This window comes from Lampris incognitus, chromosome 14, assembly GCF_029633865.1.
Source record: "Lampris incognitus isolate fLamInc1 chromosome 14, fLamInc1.hap2, whole genome shotgun sequence".
Taxonomy (NCBI): domain Eukaryota; kingdom Metazoa; phylum Chordata; class Actinopteri; order Lampriformes; family Lampridae; genus Lampris; species Lampris incognitus.
The window spans coordinates 38020506-38038332 of record NC_079224.1 but is presented as its reverse complement, the minus strand read 5'-3'; the positions used below and the strand labels follow the sequence as shown (position 1 = coordinate 38038332).

General features: G+C 45.1%; 1 protein-coding gene across 1 annotated transcript in view; it reads right to left on the bottom strand.

The window, feature by feature from the left end:
* Window positions 1–6660: 6660 nt before the first annotated feature.
* LOC130124059 (receptor-type tyrosine-protein phosphatase delta-like) overlaps window positions 6661–17827 on the bottom strand; it is a 99245-nt gene continuing 88078 nt past the window's right edge. The window contains exons 28-37 of the mRNA XM_056293441.1: window positions 16922–17097; window positions 16415–16534; window positions 13365–13519; window positions 12787–13072; window positions 11793–11971; window positions 11248–11374; window positions 10991–11116; window positions 10030–10184; window positions 8970–9105; window positions 6661–7542 (exon numbers count right to left, since the gene is read on the bottom strand). Of these exons, the coding sequence (XP_056149416.1) occupies window positions 7474–7542; window positions 8970–9105; window positions 10030–10184; window positions 10991–11116; window positions 11248–11374; window positions 11793–11971; window positions 12787–13072; window positions 13365–13519; window positions 16415–16534; window positions 16922–17097 (1529 nt within the window). The 3' untranslated portion in view covers window positions 6661–7473. The remainder of the gene's footprint in view (window positions 7543–8969; window positions 9106–10029; window positions 10185–10990; window positions 11117–11247; window positions 11375–11792; window positions 11972–12786; window positions 13073–13364; window positions 13520–16414; window positions 16535–16921; window positions 17098–17827) is intronic.

Here is a 17827-nt window from a genome sequence, read left to right as displayed (position 1 = left end):
TGTATATTAAGAAGTACCCTGCAACAGCAAGACGGGAAGAAGTAGACAGCAGCCCACTTCCCTCACAAACCGGTCAACGTTGCAGGCTGGCCGCCCTTCCTCAGGTTAACCTATCGACTTTCAGGGGGAGGAGTTTGCAACTTGGGAATCAACCAATCAGAAAGAGCTGGGGCAAACCGTGTGAGTGCGCCATGGCGTTGTTCCCACGACGTCATAGTGTCGCTCCGGGACCGTCATTGCAACGGACCAATCACGTTGTTGCGCTGTCGGGGGGGGGGGGGGGGTTGTGAGTTGGCGTGGTTTAGCTATCAAGGGTAAGGTTAGGGTAAGGTTATGTTAAACCTTTATTTAAGCAACTTTGATAGATTAGGGTAAGGTAAGTGGTAGGTTGGGGGTTAGGTCGAGGCACCACGTGATTGGTCCGTTGCAATTATGGGCTTGGAACAATATTTAATTATGATGTCGCGCGAACACCAACGCGGGGATATCAGATCGTGCATTGAGATGGTAACAATACTATGCCTGTTGTGGTAACAACCGTTGGTATGAGTTGCACGCACAGTCAACCCTGACACACACACACATACACACACACACTCGTTCACTATCCTGATGAGGACCCCTCATTGACTACATTCATTTCCTAACCCTTACCCTAACCTTAACCACGCAAACTACATGCCTTACCCTAACCTTAACCTAACCCTAATTCTAACCGTAACCCTAAAACCAAGTCCTAACTCTAAAATAGACCCTTTTCCTTGTGAGGACCTCTGTAATGTCCACACAAGGTAGGTGCTCTCAGGTTTTTCTATGCTACTGAGGACATCTGGTCCACATTAGGATAGTTAAACATGTACACACACACACACACACACACACACACACACACACACACACACACACACACACACACACACACACACACACACACACACACACGCAAGCCAGAAGCCAGGTATGTGAAGACAGTTGATGCATGTGCTCAGTCACAACAGCTCAAGTGACTGCTGTCACGAGCAGGTCTCCTCCTACACAACCCGTTCAGCCTGCACAGATAGACATCAGAAAACGACTGGCGGGCTTCTGACCTATGACTCAGCCCTGTGACAAAGCGTTAATGGCACCAAATCCCAGGAGAGTGAACTTCGTTTCACACCAAAATGCCAGGCGGTTTTAAAGTCCCGTAAAAGTATTAGAATTTTTGGACGAGCTTCGCTCCCTAATTACAGTTTTGCTGCTCGCGTACAGGAATGGTTAAATGGTTTGGGGGCCTAATTTCCTGCGCAGTCTCTTCCAGCAGCCGTTTCCTCAAACAGTGCTTTAGATGGTTTTTTAATGGACCCCTGCCTGCTCAGAGGCCTCCAAACATTAGAGACCCATTGGGTCAAGGATTTGCCATGCATGAATACTTAATGTTTGCTCATCTGTGTCTGCGCGTTCATGTGTGTGTGAACGTGCGGAGTGGTGGTGACGGGGAGAGCAGCATGTTTCTGCATGACCCTGTACACATCTTTACATATTTTACCTTGCATAATTGTCATGTTCCTCTTAAGAGGTTTGCCCATTGCAGGCTATTACATTAATGAGAATATCCCATAAAATGGGATAATGTAATCAAAAGCAGTGTTTCCACCACAGTTTGGTTTAAGTGGGATAAAATGAGCACTAATGATAAAACTGGTGCCTTAAGGCTGAAGGATCATTACCGTCTTTCTCTCGACGTCACAACTCTGTTCTGCAGTCCAAATATTCACAACTTCATTGCATTTTAACTTGCCTGATGTGTGTTTACTGATCTGCTGGGGGCATGAGAGACATATAACAGAATAACTCACATACTACCGATGATAAAGTCCACTTTTTATCAAAACCTGCAGCATGATGCAAGAACAAAAGAGGAACAATAGAAATTACAGTGACATTTAACTCGTATTGATGTAGATAACCGGCAATGGTGCCTTTATGACTTACAACTTGGCACAATTAAATGTTCCCGTTCACTATTTTCTTGTTCTTCTCCCAGCAGGACATGCTCCTTAACTGTTTGGTGAGGCATTAGTCGGGTCATGGTGATCCTCCGTCTCCCTGATGCCATTGTTCAATGCCACCATACAAAGAACAATCGGTGACAGTAATGAATATGAACCAGGGCCTATGTCTCCAGAACTGGAACTGGTGGAAGATGTCTCCAGGTCACAACGGCACTGAAGTTGGATGAAGGCTGCGACAGAGGGTGGTCCCCAATCGTCTTTGTTCTCCATGCCATTGGACTCTGGCCACCCTCTGCCAAGGACCATGTGGTGGCTGCAGGCGCATCAGCCACTCCACGTAAAAAGCTGTCACGTGCAGGCATCCTCCCTTTATGTGGCTCCAGGATCGGCCTCTACACCCACCTGAGGACCCAGAGGGACCCAGAGGGAGGATGGTCATACTTAACCCAGAGTGACCGCCGATGATGATGATAATTGTGTCTCCAGAGGGAATAGGTTGATATTACATTCTGAATAGTAATTACACCAAGCAGTTGGGGTTTTAGTCATCGGGCCTGCAGGCCTAACTAGCTATTGTGGTTGAGAAGTGTGTCTGCACGTGCAGACACACTTCTCAACCACAATAGGAAACTCAGGAAACCGCTGTGACAACAATACAAATGGACCAAGCATCTCACTTTGGAAGTTTGTGTTGTGTTCAGTTTGCTTTTTATTGTGTATATTGTAATATAGTATGACTATATTTAAAATGATTTGGGATATTTTATGATAAGACGAGTGATGTAGTTCACTAGTGATGTAGGTAACTTTGCCATAATCTTCAGTCAGCGACCATCACTGGGTGACCAACCACCAATTTTGGACGATATTTTCAGAAAAGCAAATTTATGTATTTTTCCCATTCAGATACACTATTCTCTAAAACATACATCAGTTTGACATCTACTTTGACGTATACTATGCATTTATGCAACGAAGATTGCATAAATGTCTTCATCACTTTATGCAATGAAGATTGCATAAATGGAGGTGGATATGCAAATAGATAGATCCATCTTTCTATCTATCTATCTATCTATCTATCTATCTATCTATCTATCTATCTATCTATCTATCTATTTATTGAAAACTCACATGAGTGTAGAAACAAGGAGGAAAGTGTGTGTGCATGAAAGCTAAGTTTCACTTTTACTAAATGTAAAATTTGTGAAAGTCAAAGCAAAAAGAAAAAAAAACATATTGTGATTTTCATCATTTCCATGCAACGTGAGTACTCGGGCGTGGGTGCTGTAAATATGAAGCGTCATGCCATGAGCCACGCCAGTCTCGAGGAACGGCATTCATGGGGTCCGTATCTCCTCATCAGAAACATACAGGCTGCACCATGTTCCAGAGTGGAGATCTTTAACTTTGGAGAAAAGTGAACCGCATTGCAGATAACAGTGATGACATCCAAGTATCATTCACTCCCACCGCCTTTCCCCAAAGAACACAATTTGTTGTGGAAACAGGAGGGCATTCACATTATGTTCTCTGTCCCTGCATTGTGAAAAGCATTTAAACCTTCACGGGCGCCTGTTTATTATACGGTGGACGCTGGCCATCTGGTGTCCTTGTTTCATGAGAGATATTTGCTTGATGAAGGCATGTTGCTTATGATGGTCTGCTGATCGCTTTACACTGTATTTAGGTTGGGGGCTATGCTAGAGGTTCTCCACTGTATTTCACATTAAGTCCTCCACCCGTCCTGCATCAACGCTTATCCAGCTGTGTGTTAAACTCTACATGATGAAGAGCAGAGATGAAACGTTGCTGTGTCAAAAATCTGGATTACAGTAGTCACATCTGTGTTCGCACCCAGGACGAGTATATTGTCTCCACCTAGTGGACAGAGAGGGGATGAACACCATTATGTATAGGTACATACATACATGTATATTAAACACGCTCATCTCCATTCAACGACTGTCATGATCTCCTCTAGTGTGGGGTGAGATACACAGAAAGATAGATGCTGTAATTACAATGAAATAGATGGACAGAAATATAAATAGATAAATAGCATTTGAAGCTATCATTCTAAAATAGATATAGACTTTGATAGATAGGTTGATAGATGGATATAATAATAATCATCATCATCATCATTACATATAGATATAGATGGTAGATAGATAGATAGATGCTATCATTATTATAAAACATATAGATGGATAGAAATATAAATAGGTAAACGGCATTTGAAGCTATTGTTATTATAAGAGAGATAGATAGATAGATACTAGATGGATGGCTAGATAAGATAGACAGATAGAAAGATAAATAGCAAATATGAATCTAGAGGCTTGTTGTGTTGTATTTCCAACCATCCTGCTTTTTAATACAAAGTCAAGATACAATATCTACATCCATAGTTTGAAAGGAAAGGTACATAGGTGAGGGGGACGGCGTCATAAGAGCTGGCCCTCGATAAACTTCATATGTTTCATCTGTGCGTTTTATACTTCTCTTGACACACTAATGACCAGAAATGTAAGGAATAACATATTTCATATATGTCACACATTGTCAAGACTTTTGGACCACACATAAATCTCATATCAGAATAATTTTTAGAACCAAACAAAGGACTCTGAGGGCCTGTAAAACGCGTAGCGGGGGTCTGACTCACGCCCATTCGCTGTCAAAAATACACTTGTTACCGTGTGCTCTCCTGGTCACGGCAAACTAAACAACTGTGCACAGCTTGCCATAGTACAGTTTCACCAAACTGCTCCGCTCTAAAAAGCTAGGTTCCCTGATTCCTTACACCCACCACGGACCATAACACTCTTGCTATGACCGTAACACCGTCGATATGGGGGGGGGGGAGGGGGGTCGGTCGGGGTTAATCACTGTAAACTTAAAACTAGGTCTTGATCAAATGTACATGTCTAGCTAACTAGTCGGACATCAGTAGGAAACAGCACCCTACAAAGAGTGCATATCATATGTTTAAGCAAATAAAAAGAACAAAAAAGCACCAAAACCTGGCTGTTAAAAAAACAAAAAAACAAAAAAACAACCCAAAAACACTGACAATATCATACAATAACATTGGCTTGCGAAAGAAACGAGTAAACAACATCTCATTGGTTATATTTGCTAGATATCCCATATAAATAAATAAAAACAGGCGTTAAAAAGTAAACAAAATATAAGAATCATATTTTTTACAAAAAAAAAACAAATCATCATTCGACATAAGTATGACAAAAAGTGAACTCTTAACAATAAGGCGTTTTTTTTCTCCCGACAATAAGAACTACGTCACGTCTAACCCCACATTATAGCTTGTGCTCAGGCTTATTTGTAGCTGTACTGTATAGATCTCCAATGATAGACTGTATGTACAAAACCAAGCGAAACCTCCAAGAGTTCGGGTACACCGGGACCTTACTGTGCTCTTCAATCACAACATGGAACCGATTATGATTATATGTCAAATCAAGAACGTTAGATACCATTAGCAAAGGACTTTGTGCAGTGGGCTGGAAAAGACTTTTTTTGGGGGGGGGGGGGTAAGTTGAGATGCTCTGTACAGAAGGAGATTCGGGATCAGACAGAATTAATCAGGAGTCGAGTCTGAGCGTTCGGGTCAAGAGGAGCCACAAAAAAAAAAAAGTGAGCGATTCATCTACGAGGCCCCTTTTTCAACCCTCCAACTTCGTTAACCTAAACCCTTGCCAATGAAATGTTCCGAGTCGTTTTAAACTGCAAAATTGGCTGAATTCAAGTAGGTGAGCTTTAGAGGAGGAAGTCGCCCGTGAACGCTCGGTCTCGACTCAGCTTTGTCTCTCCGCGTGACGCCGCAATTGGCCCAGTTGAGCTGACGTCGGATCGGAGTCCAAGACCAGGATCCGTCCTTGGCGAAAGTGACCGTATGACACAAAATGCTTAGCGCACAACACTGGAAAGCGCATGAGCAATAAGCAGCATGTTGAGAGATGACACAGAGAGAGAGAGAAAGAAAAAAGTCCGTTCAACATAAGGCAAAGACATAGAAATACATCAAACCACTTTGAAAATCTGTCGAAATGGGCTGGCAGCTTGTGTAAAAATAGTAGGGCAAACAGATTGGACCAGTTCATTCGTTAATATTTCTTTCATTAAGCCATTGCTGAAATAGACACACTGGGGTGGACATCAAGAGGAGCTGAGCCGGACGATGTAAAACCCATAAAGTCCCATAGCAAGCAAGAGTAGTGGAGTTAACAATACATTTGATAACAAGCCCAAGCCTGTAACGAGGATTAAGCGGGCTCTAATTGCTGTTCTGAGGCTGTACTCTGTTCCCACCAAAGGTTTACACAAGAATTTGGGTGTGTTAGCTGGTACGAGACCAACGGGGGTGGACTCTACCCTCACTTCAGTCAAGTATGCTGGATGAGAGAGAGAGAGAGAGAGAGAGAGAGAGAGAGAGAGAGAGAGAGAGAGAGAGAGAGAGAGAGAGAGAGAGAGAGACTCTACCCTGACTTCAGTCAAGTATACTGGAGGATGGAGAGAGAGAGAGAGAGAGAGAGAGAGAGAGAGAGAGAGAGAGAGAGAGAGAGAGAGAGAGAGAGAGAGAGAGAGAGACTCTACCCTGACTTCAGTCAAGTATACTGGAGGATGGAGAGAGAGAGAGAGAGAGAGAGAGAGAGAGAGAGAGAGAGAGAGAGAGAGAGAGAGAGAGAGAGAGAGAGCGAGCGAGAGAGCGGTCCAACTCTCCTTTACGGGTTGATGTTCATGATCGGTCTGCCCCAGAATGGTGTGATTTCTCTTGGCACTGTGGGAAAATAAGCATCCATCACATGCTTCTCAGACAGGTCCCCAGGGTGGTTAAGTTACGTCCATGGTCCTCTGCTGAGGCAAAAACCTGTCATCTGCAGAAAACTACGCTCAGAACTAGCTGCGGAGGCAGTAGACACCTCTGAAACAGACTCACAGACACAGAGAAATTACGCCTCGTAATCTCCTAGTACACCAAACCAATAGATACAAAGTTGAGGATAAAAAGCCCATTTCGGGTGCAGCAAATATCCAGGCTCTTTGTGTAATCTTTTTTTTTTATAATAATAATTTTATACACACATTGTACCTTAATTCCTGTTCAGTAGCAGTTTGTTTTTCACTGGTTCATATTGGAGATAGCTGACCACAACACACACAGGTATTATATGTCCTTCACACTGGAACACTGAGGTAAGTATATGGATTACACATGGATAGTCTCCACACCCACGGGCTCTTCAGGGAACATCCTGTTGAGCTGGGTGCCCTTGGACATAGAGTTCTTGTTGCTTTTTGTTGGTGATTTTGTCCTAGTTGGTGCCGAATTCGTCCTTGAATCTCTCCCCTCTTATTCTTAATGTTATTTCAGACGTTCTCTCTCCTGGTTACGCGTTTGTTTTGTGGACCTCCGAGCAAAAAAGGATGGAGGGATGGTTCCCGTCTTCACCTATGTTGCATAGTGGTCGAAGCTACCAAGGTACTCCAGAGCAGCCTGGTAGCAGAACTGGTACTCGTCCTGGGGGAGAGACACACAGATGCCGCGTGGAGTTAGCAAAATATACACAGGTGGACATGGCTTGTTGCATGGGTACGTCCAGGGCTGATCTACCTCACAAGTTATTACCGACAGTCTCTCTTTGTGTCTGACAGGTTTTCAGGCATGTCAGTAATACTCAGTGGTCCATTTGTAAAAAAAAAAAATTGGGGTGGATGGTGGGATCTGGTGGTGCTTAAAAAAAAATCGCCTTTTCTTCCTGTCTTTCTTTCTTTTTGGTTGAATTTTCTCCCCAATTGTAGCCGGCCAATTATCCCACTCTTCCGAGCCGTCCCGGTCACTGCTCCACCCCCTCTGCCAATCCAGGGAGGGCTGCAGACTACCACATGCCTCCTCCGATACATGTGAAGTCCGCTTCTTTTCACCTGACAGCGAGGAGTTTCGCCAGGGGGACGTAGCGTGTGGGAGGATCACGCTATTCCCCCCAGTTCCCCCTCCCCTCCAAACAGGCGCCCCGACCGACCAGAGGAGGTGCTAGTGCAGCGACCAGGACACATACCCCCCCACAGACACAGCCAATTGTGTCTGTAGGGACGCCAGACCAAGCCGGACGTAAAACAGGGATTCAAACTAGCGATCCCTGTGTTGGTAGGCAATGGAATAGACCGCCACGCCACCTGGACGCCCCTAATAATCGCCTTTTCAACCATAGCATAGACCAACATATTCTTAATCATGAAAGATTTTCTTACATCAAGTATACTCAAAAAAAATTAAAATAAAACCACGTCTCTGGTGTGCAAATCTCCAATAAGAATATAATTAGATACTGATAATAGCCAAGTCAAGTTAAATCAGATTTATTTGAATAGCCCTAAATCCTAATTTAAGCCCAGAGGACATTACAGCCACAGTTACATTCTGCATAATTTACAACACCCTCTATCCTTATCTTTATCCTTTATCCGACTGGTACAAGGAAATACGCCACAGAAAAACCCCACAAAGACACCTTAATAGAGTTCTTTATGCATACTAATGGTCAGATATATCAAATATCGGTAACCCAAAGGGAATGGAAAGGTGGAAAGGGAGGATGGCAGTTTTACAAAAGGATGGTTTTGGTCAATTTGTTTAAGGGGGATCGCATCACCCATGGTACCCTCCCCCCCAAATCGGCCCCTGATAATACTTAAGATTAATTATTATTAAAAAATGTGCATTGCTAATACAATCACAGACCATCATAAAATACAAAACAGAAGTTTGGAGTTGGATAATTTGTCTAATGCGTGGGGAAACAAAGTGGTAAGAGTGTGAAGCACTCCTGTGTGTGCTTTTTTTCCCCTGTCTTCTTCCCTAGTTATCCCTGCTTCTTTGTGTGGATCTCTTGCCGGATCAGTGTGTGTGGGTTCGGTGGTGAAGCTTTGATGTTTCCGTCTGTGTACCTCAGTCTGCACCATCGCTGGTCTCTGTGTCCGCAGCATTTTGACAGTCTGGAAGATGTCCACGGCTCCTTCATAGCGCATCCTCTCCAGTACAATACTCAGAGTGATGAAGACACCGGTCCGCCCCACGCCAGCACTACACTCAGAGAAGCAAGCAACAACCAATCTTGCTTACAATGTTTTACTCTGTTGAATTGTGCTATGACATTAGTTTACAGTATGTTTTTTGTTTTATGAAGTGTATTTTGAGTTTTTTACATCGTATATGGAGCTGGAAGTGGCAGAATGGAAGATGCTAAGATTTTCATTGGGCGTGACGAAGAAGGACAGGATTAGGAACAAGTATATTAGAGGGACAGCTCAGGTTGGATGGTTTGGAGACAAAGCAAGAGAGGCGAGATTGAGATGGTTTGGACATGTGTGGAGGAGAGATGCTGGGTATAATGGGAGAAGGATGCTGAATATGGAGCTGCCAGGGAAGAGGAAAAGAGGAATTGCCAAAGAGGAGGTTTATGGATGTGGTGAGGGAGGACATGCAGGTGGCTGGTGTGACAGAAGAAGATGCAGAGGACAGGAAGAAATGGAAACAGATGATCCGCTGTGACGACCCCTAACAGGAGCAGCTGGAAATAGTAATAGTAGTAGTAGTAGATATGTCTTTGTGTAGATTTCAGTCATCCAGGTAATAAAATATCCAGGAGAGGTTTAAATCTGTTCCCTGGATACATGGTGAAATGTCCTCAAATCAATAGATTTAAATCTCTCCTGGTTATGCTGTATATGTTGTACCTTCGAATTATAGAAAACAGAACTGCATGTGGTGGCGGAGTCTTACATGTTGGTCGCACGAAGCAACATGTAAGATACATGCGGGCAACATATATCATGTGGTGTATGGAATGAGATCATTCTAGCTGTGAACTGTAAAGCGTAACGTAAAGAAATATGTACCGATCAAAGCCCTAAAAAGTTGCCATCCATTCAATTCTCATTGCTGTTTTTAATATAATAAAAAATTGTAGTGGGCGCTATAAAAACACGACTGGCAACACCATCTTACCTGCAGTGAACGGTGATTGGTCCATCCTGGCCAAACTGCTCCTTTGTTTTGTGCACCTGGCCAATGAAATCGATGAAGCCCTCTCCAGACTTGGGCACCCCTTGCTCGGGCCAGTCAGTGAACTGGAACTGACGGACCGTCCGGGATTGGCCGTCCTGAGGGGAGCCAGGAACCAATGAGAACGATGCAACATTCACAGCCATTGAAAACCTGAGGCTAAAATTGATTTAAAAAGGGGTATCTGTATTCATGTCAACACACATCAAGTCCTTTATCGAGTGACCAAACAAAAAAGGACCTTATTTAAAGTGCACCTCCCAGCTGGATGGAGTAAGGGCTGAGTTACCTCCAAACCAATATCCGGTTTTCCGTCTAATGATTACTGTTATCTGACACTGGATCGCTAGCTGGAGTTAACTTGTATCTGCAATGTCGGTAAGCCTGCCATTGTCAACCACTCAGTAGGCAATTACATCTTTTCTCTTCTGCTCAGCCTGCCCGACTCCCCTTTAATGGGGATCAATAGTTTGTCTGCCGATGGGACGACAGTGAAGGACAGGCTTTACTGAACTTATCTGTGACTGGCAGCCATGTGCACAACACACACACACAGACGTACACACGTCTGCACGCATGCACTCAGCCCTTGTCAAGATAGGCGTCAGGAGTATGGGTAGAATGAGGTAATCTAGGTTGAGCTGTCAATAAAAGTAATCCGCTGTGAAACACTCACACACACTCACAAAAGATACACACACAGCAGGTCAATACAACATGTTCGGTGTCACAGCTACATTGTCGAACAGCATTGCTGGATAGGGAATTGAGGGGAAGGGATGTTACAGCAGCACCTGAATACAACCCAAAAGCAGAATGAACACACACACACACACACACACACACACACACACACACACACACACACACACACACACACACACACACACACACACACACCTACCCTGGCATCTGTGACTTTGAACTCTCGAAGGATGTACTGGGGCATGTTGTACTCGGCCATGGGGTCGACCACAAAGTACTGGTACCTAGCTGAGCGCTCAGCGGGCCAGTACTGGTGGCACTTCTCCTAAAATGGCACAAATGAAGAAAAGGAAAACAAGTGTGATATTTCTCTAAAATGCACTAGGCTTGAGATATCCTAAAATACACTATACTATGCGGTTCTATGTGTGTGTGTGTGTGTGTGTGTGTGTATACCCGTCCCATCTCTCTCAGCTTTGTGAGCATGACCACTATAGTGGAGTTGTGCTCCCAAAGCATCCTCCAGAAGTCCTCTGTAGTCTCAGCCAGCGGACCCTGGGTGGCGATATAGCCTCTCTGCTGTCTAGAATGCACACACACACACACACACACACACACACACACACACACACACACACACATATTAGCACATGAAACATAACCAATGTCCTCACTCTCTTTCTTCACCTCCTTTCTTGCTATCTCGCTATAGCTTCAGCTTCAAAAGAAACTCATCTTCAGGGAACAAAAGCGGTCAAAACAGGCATGTGCGACAGCTCCGAATCCCTGAATCATCAGAAGCACTTCGCAGTCCTTTTATCCACTGGGAGCGAGGAGAGTGCTGTGTGCCGAGATTAATAACGGTCCACGGATACAGTAGCCGTGCATCTGACAGGACGTGACAGGTGAAAGCGCACAGTGGTGAAAACCCATCCGATCCATTTATTCATCAGAAGACAAGGAGGTCGGGTCACATTAGTGTGTGCAGGAGGAACATGTACCTGTATCCGTCAATGTAACTGGCGTTGACATAATCAGAGCCCTCCAGGCCTCTAATTGGCTGAAGACAGACACGGGTGGTTTCGTAGGGCATGATGTTGACGAGTCGGTTCTTGAATTTGTTGCAAGGCAGGTTGGCTGTGACAAACCGAGATGTATGGGCTTTGGTGTTGGCCAGTCGCTGGATGGAGAAAGAGCATTTTGATTATTTGCTACAGTGGTTTTAAAAAAATGTTCTGACTCTGGGGAACTGCATTTTCAAAACTATATCTTATGGTGAATTGAAACCATTATTTATCATTTAACTTTTAGTGTAGTAACATACAAGCCTCCTGTATTTTTTTTAATCCTCCCAGAAAATTGTGCACTGCAAAAACAGGATAGCTGAACAAGTCTGCCAGTCTTGATTTCACACAGAATCTCATCACCCAGTTTCAAGATACACTTACTCATCATGAAATGACAATGTAAGAGTATGAATGATTGAAGAATATATGACAAGAATATTTATTCTTTTTTTGGATTCCCCTCACCCTGCCTTTTTCTCTCCAATTATGCCTGACCAATTACCCCACTCTTGCCGAACCCGGTCATGCTCCAGCCCCTCTGCCGATCTGGGGAGGGCTGCAGACTACCACATGCCTCCTCCGATACATGTGGAGTCGCCAGCCGCTTCTTTTCACCTGACAGTGAGGAGTTTCGCCAGGGGGACGTAGCGTGTGGGAGGATCACGCTATTCCCCCCAAACAGGCGCCCCGACCGACCAGAGGAGGCGCTAGTGCAGAGACCAGGACACATACCCACATCCGGCTTCCCACCTGCAGACACAGCCAATTGTGTCTGTAGGGACACCGGGCTAAGCCGGAGGTAACACAGGGATTCGAACCGGTGATCTCCATGTTGGTAGGCAACGGAATAGAGTGCTACGCTACCCGCACGCCCCCAAGAATATTTATTCTTGAATTATCTAACTTACTTATTTCACTTTCCCCTCACCTTGAACTCCAGCTCCATGCCGGTGACGTGCTCCCCGCTCTCCACCTGGGACAGTTTCTGCATGTAGGAGTACAGACTCCTGGCAGCCACCTCTGTGTTGCCACAGGCCACGGCCTCCAGCAGGGCCTCGTGGATGAAGCTGTACTGGTCCTCTGTCTGCACCATGTAGTTCCGCTGGGAGCGCATCAGGGTCACGTGGCCATAGATGTCCACAGCACGTTCGTGTCTAATGCGCTCCAGCATGGCATCAATGACAATGAAGCAGCCAGTACGACCGACACCAGCACTGACAGAGAGAGAGGTAAAGACAGGGAGAGAGAGAGAGAGAGAGAGAGAGACATAAGGTATGTATATATATATATATTATTAAATTCTCAGATACTCTTTTCTAGATATTCTTAGACAGTTTTACTCTTCCTGCTTTAATGTTGCATCATGTCCCTTGGGTCTTTTTTCATAAGCATCCCACTATCCTCGTGCAGTCTTACTTAGCGATCAATAAAACCTGGACTTAAACACTAAAGGGAAAGAAGCTGTCTGGTTTTAAGAACCGTGTGTCTGTGTGTGTGTGCTTCTACCTGCAGTGAGCGATGATGGGACCAGCGTCCGGGGGGTTGCAGGCTTTGACCCTGCGAAGGAAGTTCAGGAAGGGGGTGGGGTACTCTGGAACACCATGATCCGGCCAGGCGGTGAACTGGAACTGACGCACCTCCCTCCGCTCGCTGCTGCCACTCTGAGATGGAGAACAAGCAAAATCCCCCACCTTTACAACCACTGAAGGAGGAAGCACTATCACGATGTAGGTATATATCACAACATCTGCTCACATACCATGCTAAGGTTCATTACATTGAACTGTTTGGTAATGCCACATATAATGTCAAACCAAAACTAGTTTTCAAATAATACTCCCTCAAAGGTTTCAGACCTCATTTGGTAAAAAATTTTAGGTAATATTTTCTCGTTATCATTAATTTAGACAACAAAATTGTGTTTCATGATATACAGTATGTGGCAATATCCAAAATGTTATCCTGATACAATACCTTTCAATGACGCTAAATTATACCAAATTGTCTTTATGCATGTTCAATAATCCAGTTAAGGAAATCACAGGAAGTTGAATCAGTTCATCTGAACACAATGTTTACTGAGAGAAACGTTTCATCACTCATCTAAGTGACCTCTTCAGTCTCAACTGACTGCAGGTATCCCCACCCTTATAAACAATACAATGGCATAACGACCAAAAAGTTTCAATACACAAATTGTCGTGACCATTAACTAGAGTTACAATGGCCATGTGTACTAGTCAAACCAGCGGTTGAGTGGCCAGTGAGAGGGAGGAACGCTGGTTTGAACCGGGAGTCAAAGAGGCCATCTATATGAAGAGGGAACGACCATCCCTGGGGGGGGGGGGGGGGGGGGGGCTGAGAGTACACCTGTCGCCATCTTACAATGCTGTGATTGCAACCATTCCTCAATCCTCTGTGACTAGTACACATGGCCATTGTAACTCTAGTTACGATGTTAGTTAATGGTCATGGTAATTTGCATATGAAACCAATTGTTGGTTTTGGTCATTATGCCACTGTTAGACTGAAGAGGTCACTTAGAAGAGCGATGAAACGTGTCTCTCAATAAATGTGTGCAGATGAACTGATTCAGCTTCCTGTGACAATATCAAATTATTGCTTGTTTCTCAGTATGGTAGCAATTCAATTTTAAACATCTGTCCCTCTGATTTGGGGCCCCTAAAAGACCCCCCCCATCACACACATTTGAGGTAACCCTGCAAGTCATCATTTTGCGCACACAATTAATAATCCTTAAAAAGTTGGGTCGGGTACTCTGCCAACTGGCTGTGGCACTAACTTGTGCAGAACACGTCATGAAACTGGTTGCAGTGCACAGCTGTTAGTCAGAAACGCCTCCATTAATCACAATTGTACTACGAGCCATGTCTTGGTACATTAGGATCTGCAGGCAACTCATTAAGGAGACTCATTTTAGCAAACAAATTAAAAAAATCGCTCCTGAGGGAATTCTGGACCCCGTACAGAAAAATAACCCTAACTAATCCTAAACTCTGTCACGATCTTAACACTTTTAACTTAACATAACACACACACACACACACACACACACACACACAGATCACACATAATTGGCCATTTGCTGAATACGGCTTGTGTGTTTCTTTGATGCTGGATCTATTTCTTCGCCTGATATTTCACAGCAACACACTGAATAAAATTTAAAAGAGCTGCTACACTTCGAAAGCCTGCTGGCCTAGTTTCTCCACGGCAAGAAGTAGGCCACAGAAACATGCCGGTCTCACAGCCAGAGATCGGCCCCGCGTTATCAGGAAGTATTCTTCTCCCGACAGTGACCACGTCTCTGCAGCGGGCACAGAAAGTTGGACTTGTTACCAAAACTTCGTGAAGCCCACTCGGATTTATTCTTCTCTGTACAGCTGCCCCCCCCCACCCAAACCCTATACATCACCCGCGTGATGCTGCAGATTTTATTTTTGATTCATGATTCTGCTAGTTTCTCGTTCTTGACTTGTATCTGTGAGACGAGAAGGTTTTCACTGTTTATCGCAGTACGTTAAGCGAGAAAAATGAAGGAATAGAGAAGTAGGGTTGGCGTAAATGAAAAAGGGCCTTGAAGGAGATGAGGAGAGAAAAAGAGAGATGGGGGCAGATAACCAGAAAAGGCAGGTGGAAAGATGTAAAGAAGGCTGGGCAGAGTTTGAGGTTCCTGCTCTTTTTAAGAAAAATGTTTTTCCAGGACTTTTTCAGGGATGTTTTCCACAACTTTTGCTCAGATATGCATGACAAGCGGTTACTTGCAGACGGTAATTTCATTCACTATCAGTGGAAGCCTCCACAATCTCTAAATGGACTGTGCAACTTTTCATTTTTTTTTGTGGACCCCCTTTCACCCAATTGTACTTGGTCAATTACCCCACTCTTCCGAGCCGTCATGGTTGCTGCTCAACCCCCTCTGCCGATCTGGGAAGGCTGCAGACTACCACATGCCTCCTCCCATACATGTGGAGTCGCCAGCCACTTCTTTTCACCTGACAGTGAGGAGTGGGAGGATCATGCTACCCCCCCCCAGTTCCCCCTACCTCCCGAACATGCATCCCGACCGACCAGAGGAGGCACTAGTGCAGCGACCAGGACACATACCCACATCCGGCTTCCCACCCAGACATGGCCGATTGTGTCTGTAGGGATGCCCGACCAAGCCGGAGGCAACACGAGGATTCGAACCGGCGATCCCTGTGTTGACAGGCAACAGAATAGACTGCCACGCCACCTTGACACCCGACTGTGCAACTTTTAGCTGGTCACTGAAAATACCTCCCAAACTCCAAGCACCATTATATGGCTAAACTTACATAATTTCAGCTAAAAATTGCCCAAAAAATATGCCATCTCAATGGGTAAAAATAATTTTATTACATAACTTTAGAATTTGCAATGAACACATAGCATCTCGAGGACACTGATCTGTTTAGTCAATTTTCAGGTGTTTTCCATGTGCCATGTGTGGAAAACTAGTCTACACTGTCTCAGGTTTACCAGGATACGTGGGACCCCTGGACTTAACTTACCTTATGCAGGGAGAAGGTGCGAACGCAGAATGTGGCCAGTTCCATGGTGTCCAATAGGGTGACCTGGATCATACCGTAGGTCTCTGTCCCACGACTCGGCCAGTATTGGTCACATTTTATCTACAGGGAAAACAACGATAACGCCACCATTTTTAAATTACACCGTAGGGCTGGGTTTTCTGTGAATCAGTTTCGTTTTCCTTCTCCAAAGAGTCCTCTGATATATCAGCCATGACTATAAATAGATGTGGTCTCTACTGTTGGGGCCTGTAATTCCCCTCTAATGCAACCTTGATGAAAATGACCTTTGGAGAAACCCACGCAGTAGACGTCTATTTTGGAAACACCGCCTTGAGTGGCATACTGTGTGCCCGTACTCCATAATGTGCCGATGCCCTTGGTAAGTCAGTGTGTACACTTGTAATTTAACAGTGCTCTGTGGTGTCCTAGCTAATTCACAACGGAGAACAGAGGATGACGGTGTTGGATGAGGGTGTGGTTTCTCACGCGCGACTTCTCCTCCAGACGTGTCATCATGACCACAGACGCCGCCCGCTGCTCCCACACCATTCTCCAGAAGTCCCCGAACGTCTCTGCTAGCGGACCCTGGGTAGCGATGTAAGCATTCTGCTTCCTGTAGCCGTCAATGTAGTTGGCGTTGATGTAGTCGCTACCCAGGATACCTGCACACGGCGAAATGCGAGGATCTTGTTAAATCTCAAATCAAAACCCTAAATCCAATCAAAAACCACATCGCTGTGACAACGGAGCACGGTAGCAGATTTTGCTGGTAGTTAAATGTTCTGTGTTCGAGCTCAGTAAAAAAGAAAAAAACAGCACCCCCCCTTTTTTTTCTCCCCAATTTATCCAGCAAATTACCCCACTCTTCTGAGCCATCCTGGTTGCTGCCCCACCCCCTCTGCCAATCCGGGAAGGGCTGCAGACTACCATATGCCTCCTCTGATACATGTGGAGTCACCAGCTGCCTCTTTTCACCTGACAGTGAGGAGTTTCACCAGGGGGATATAGCGCGTGAGAGGCTCATGCTATCCCCCCCCCCCCCCCAGTTCTCCCCTCCTCCCCGCATAGGCGCCCCGACCGGCCAGAGGAGGCGCTACTGCACCGACCAGGACACATCCAGCTTCCCACCCGCAGACACGGCCAATTGTGTCTGTAGGGACGCCTGATCAAGCCGGAGTTAACACAGGGATTCGAACCGGTGATCCCTGTGTTGGTAGGTAACGGAATTGACTGCTACACCACCCGGACACCCCAATACAGCAATCTTGACACAAAATAGGAATAATTCAGTTTATTGATCATAGCGAATGAGCATTGAGGCAGTGCTTGCAGTTCACAATACCAATCGCAATACAAACCACAGGACAACTCCAGCTTGAGGAGGAGCTGGCA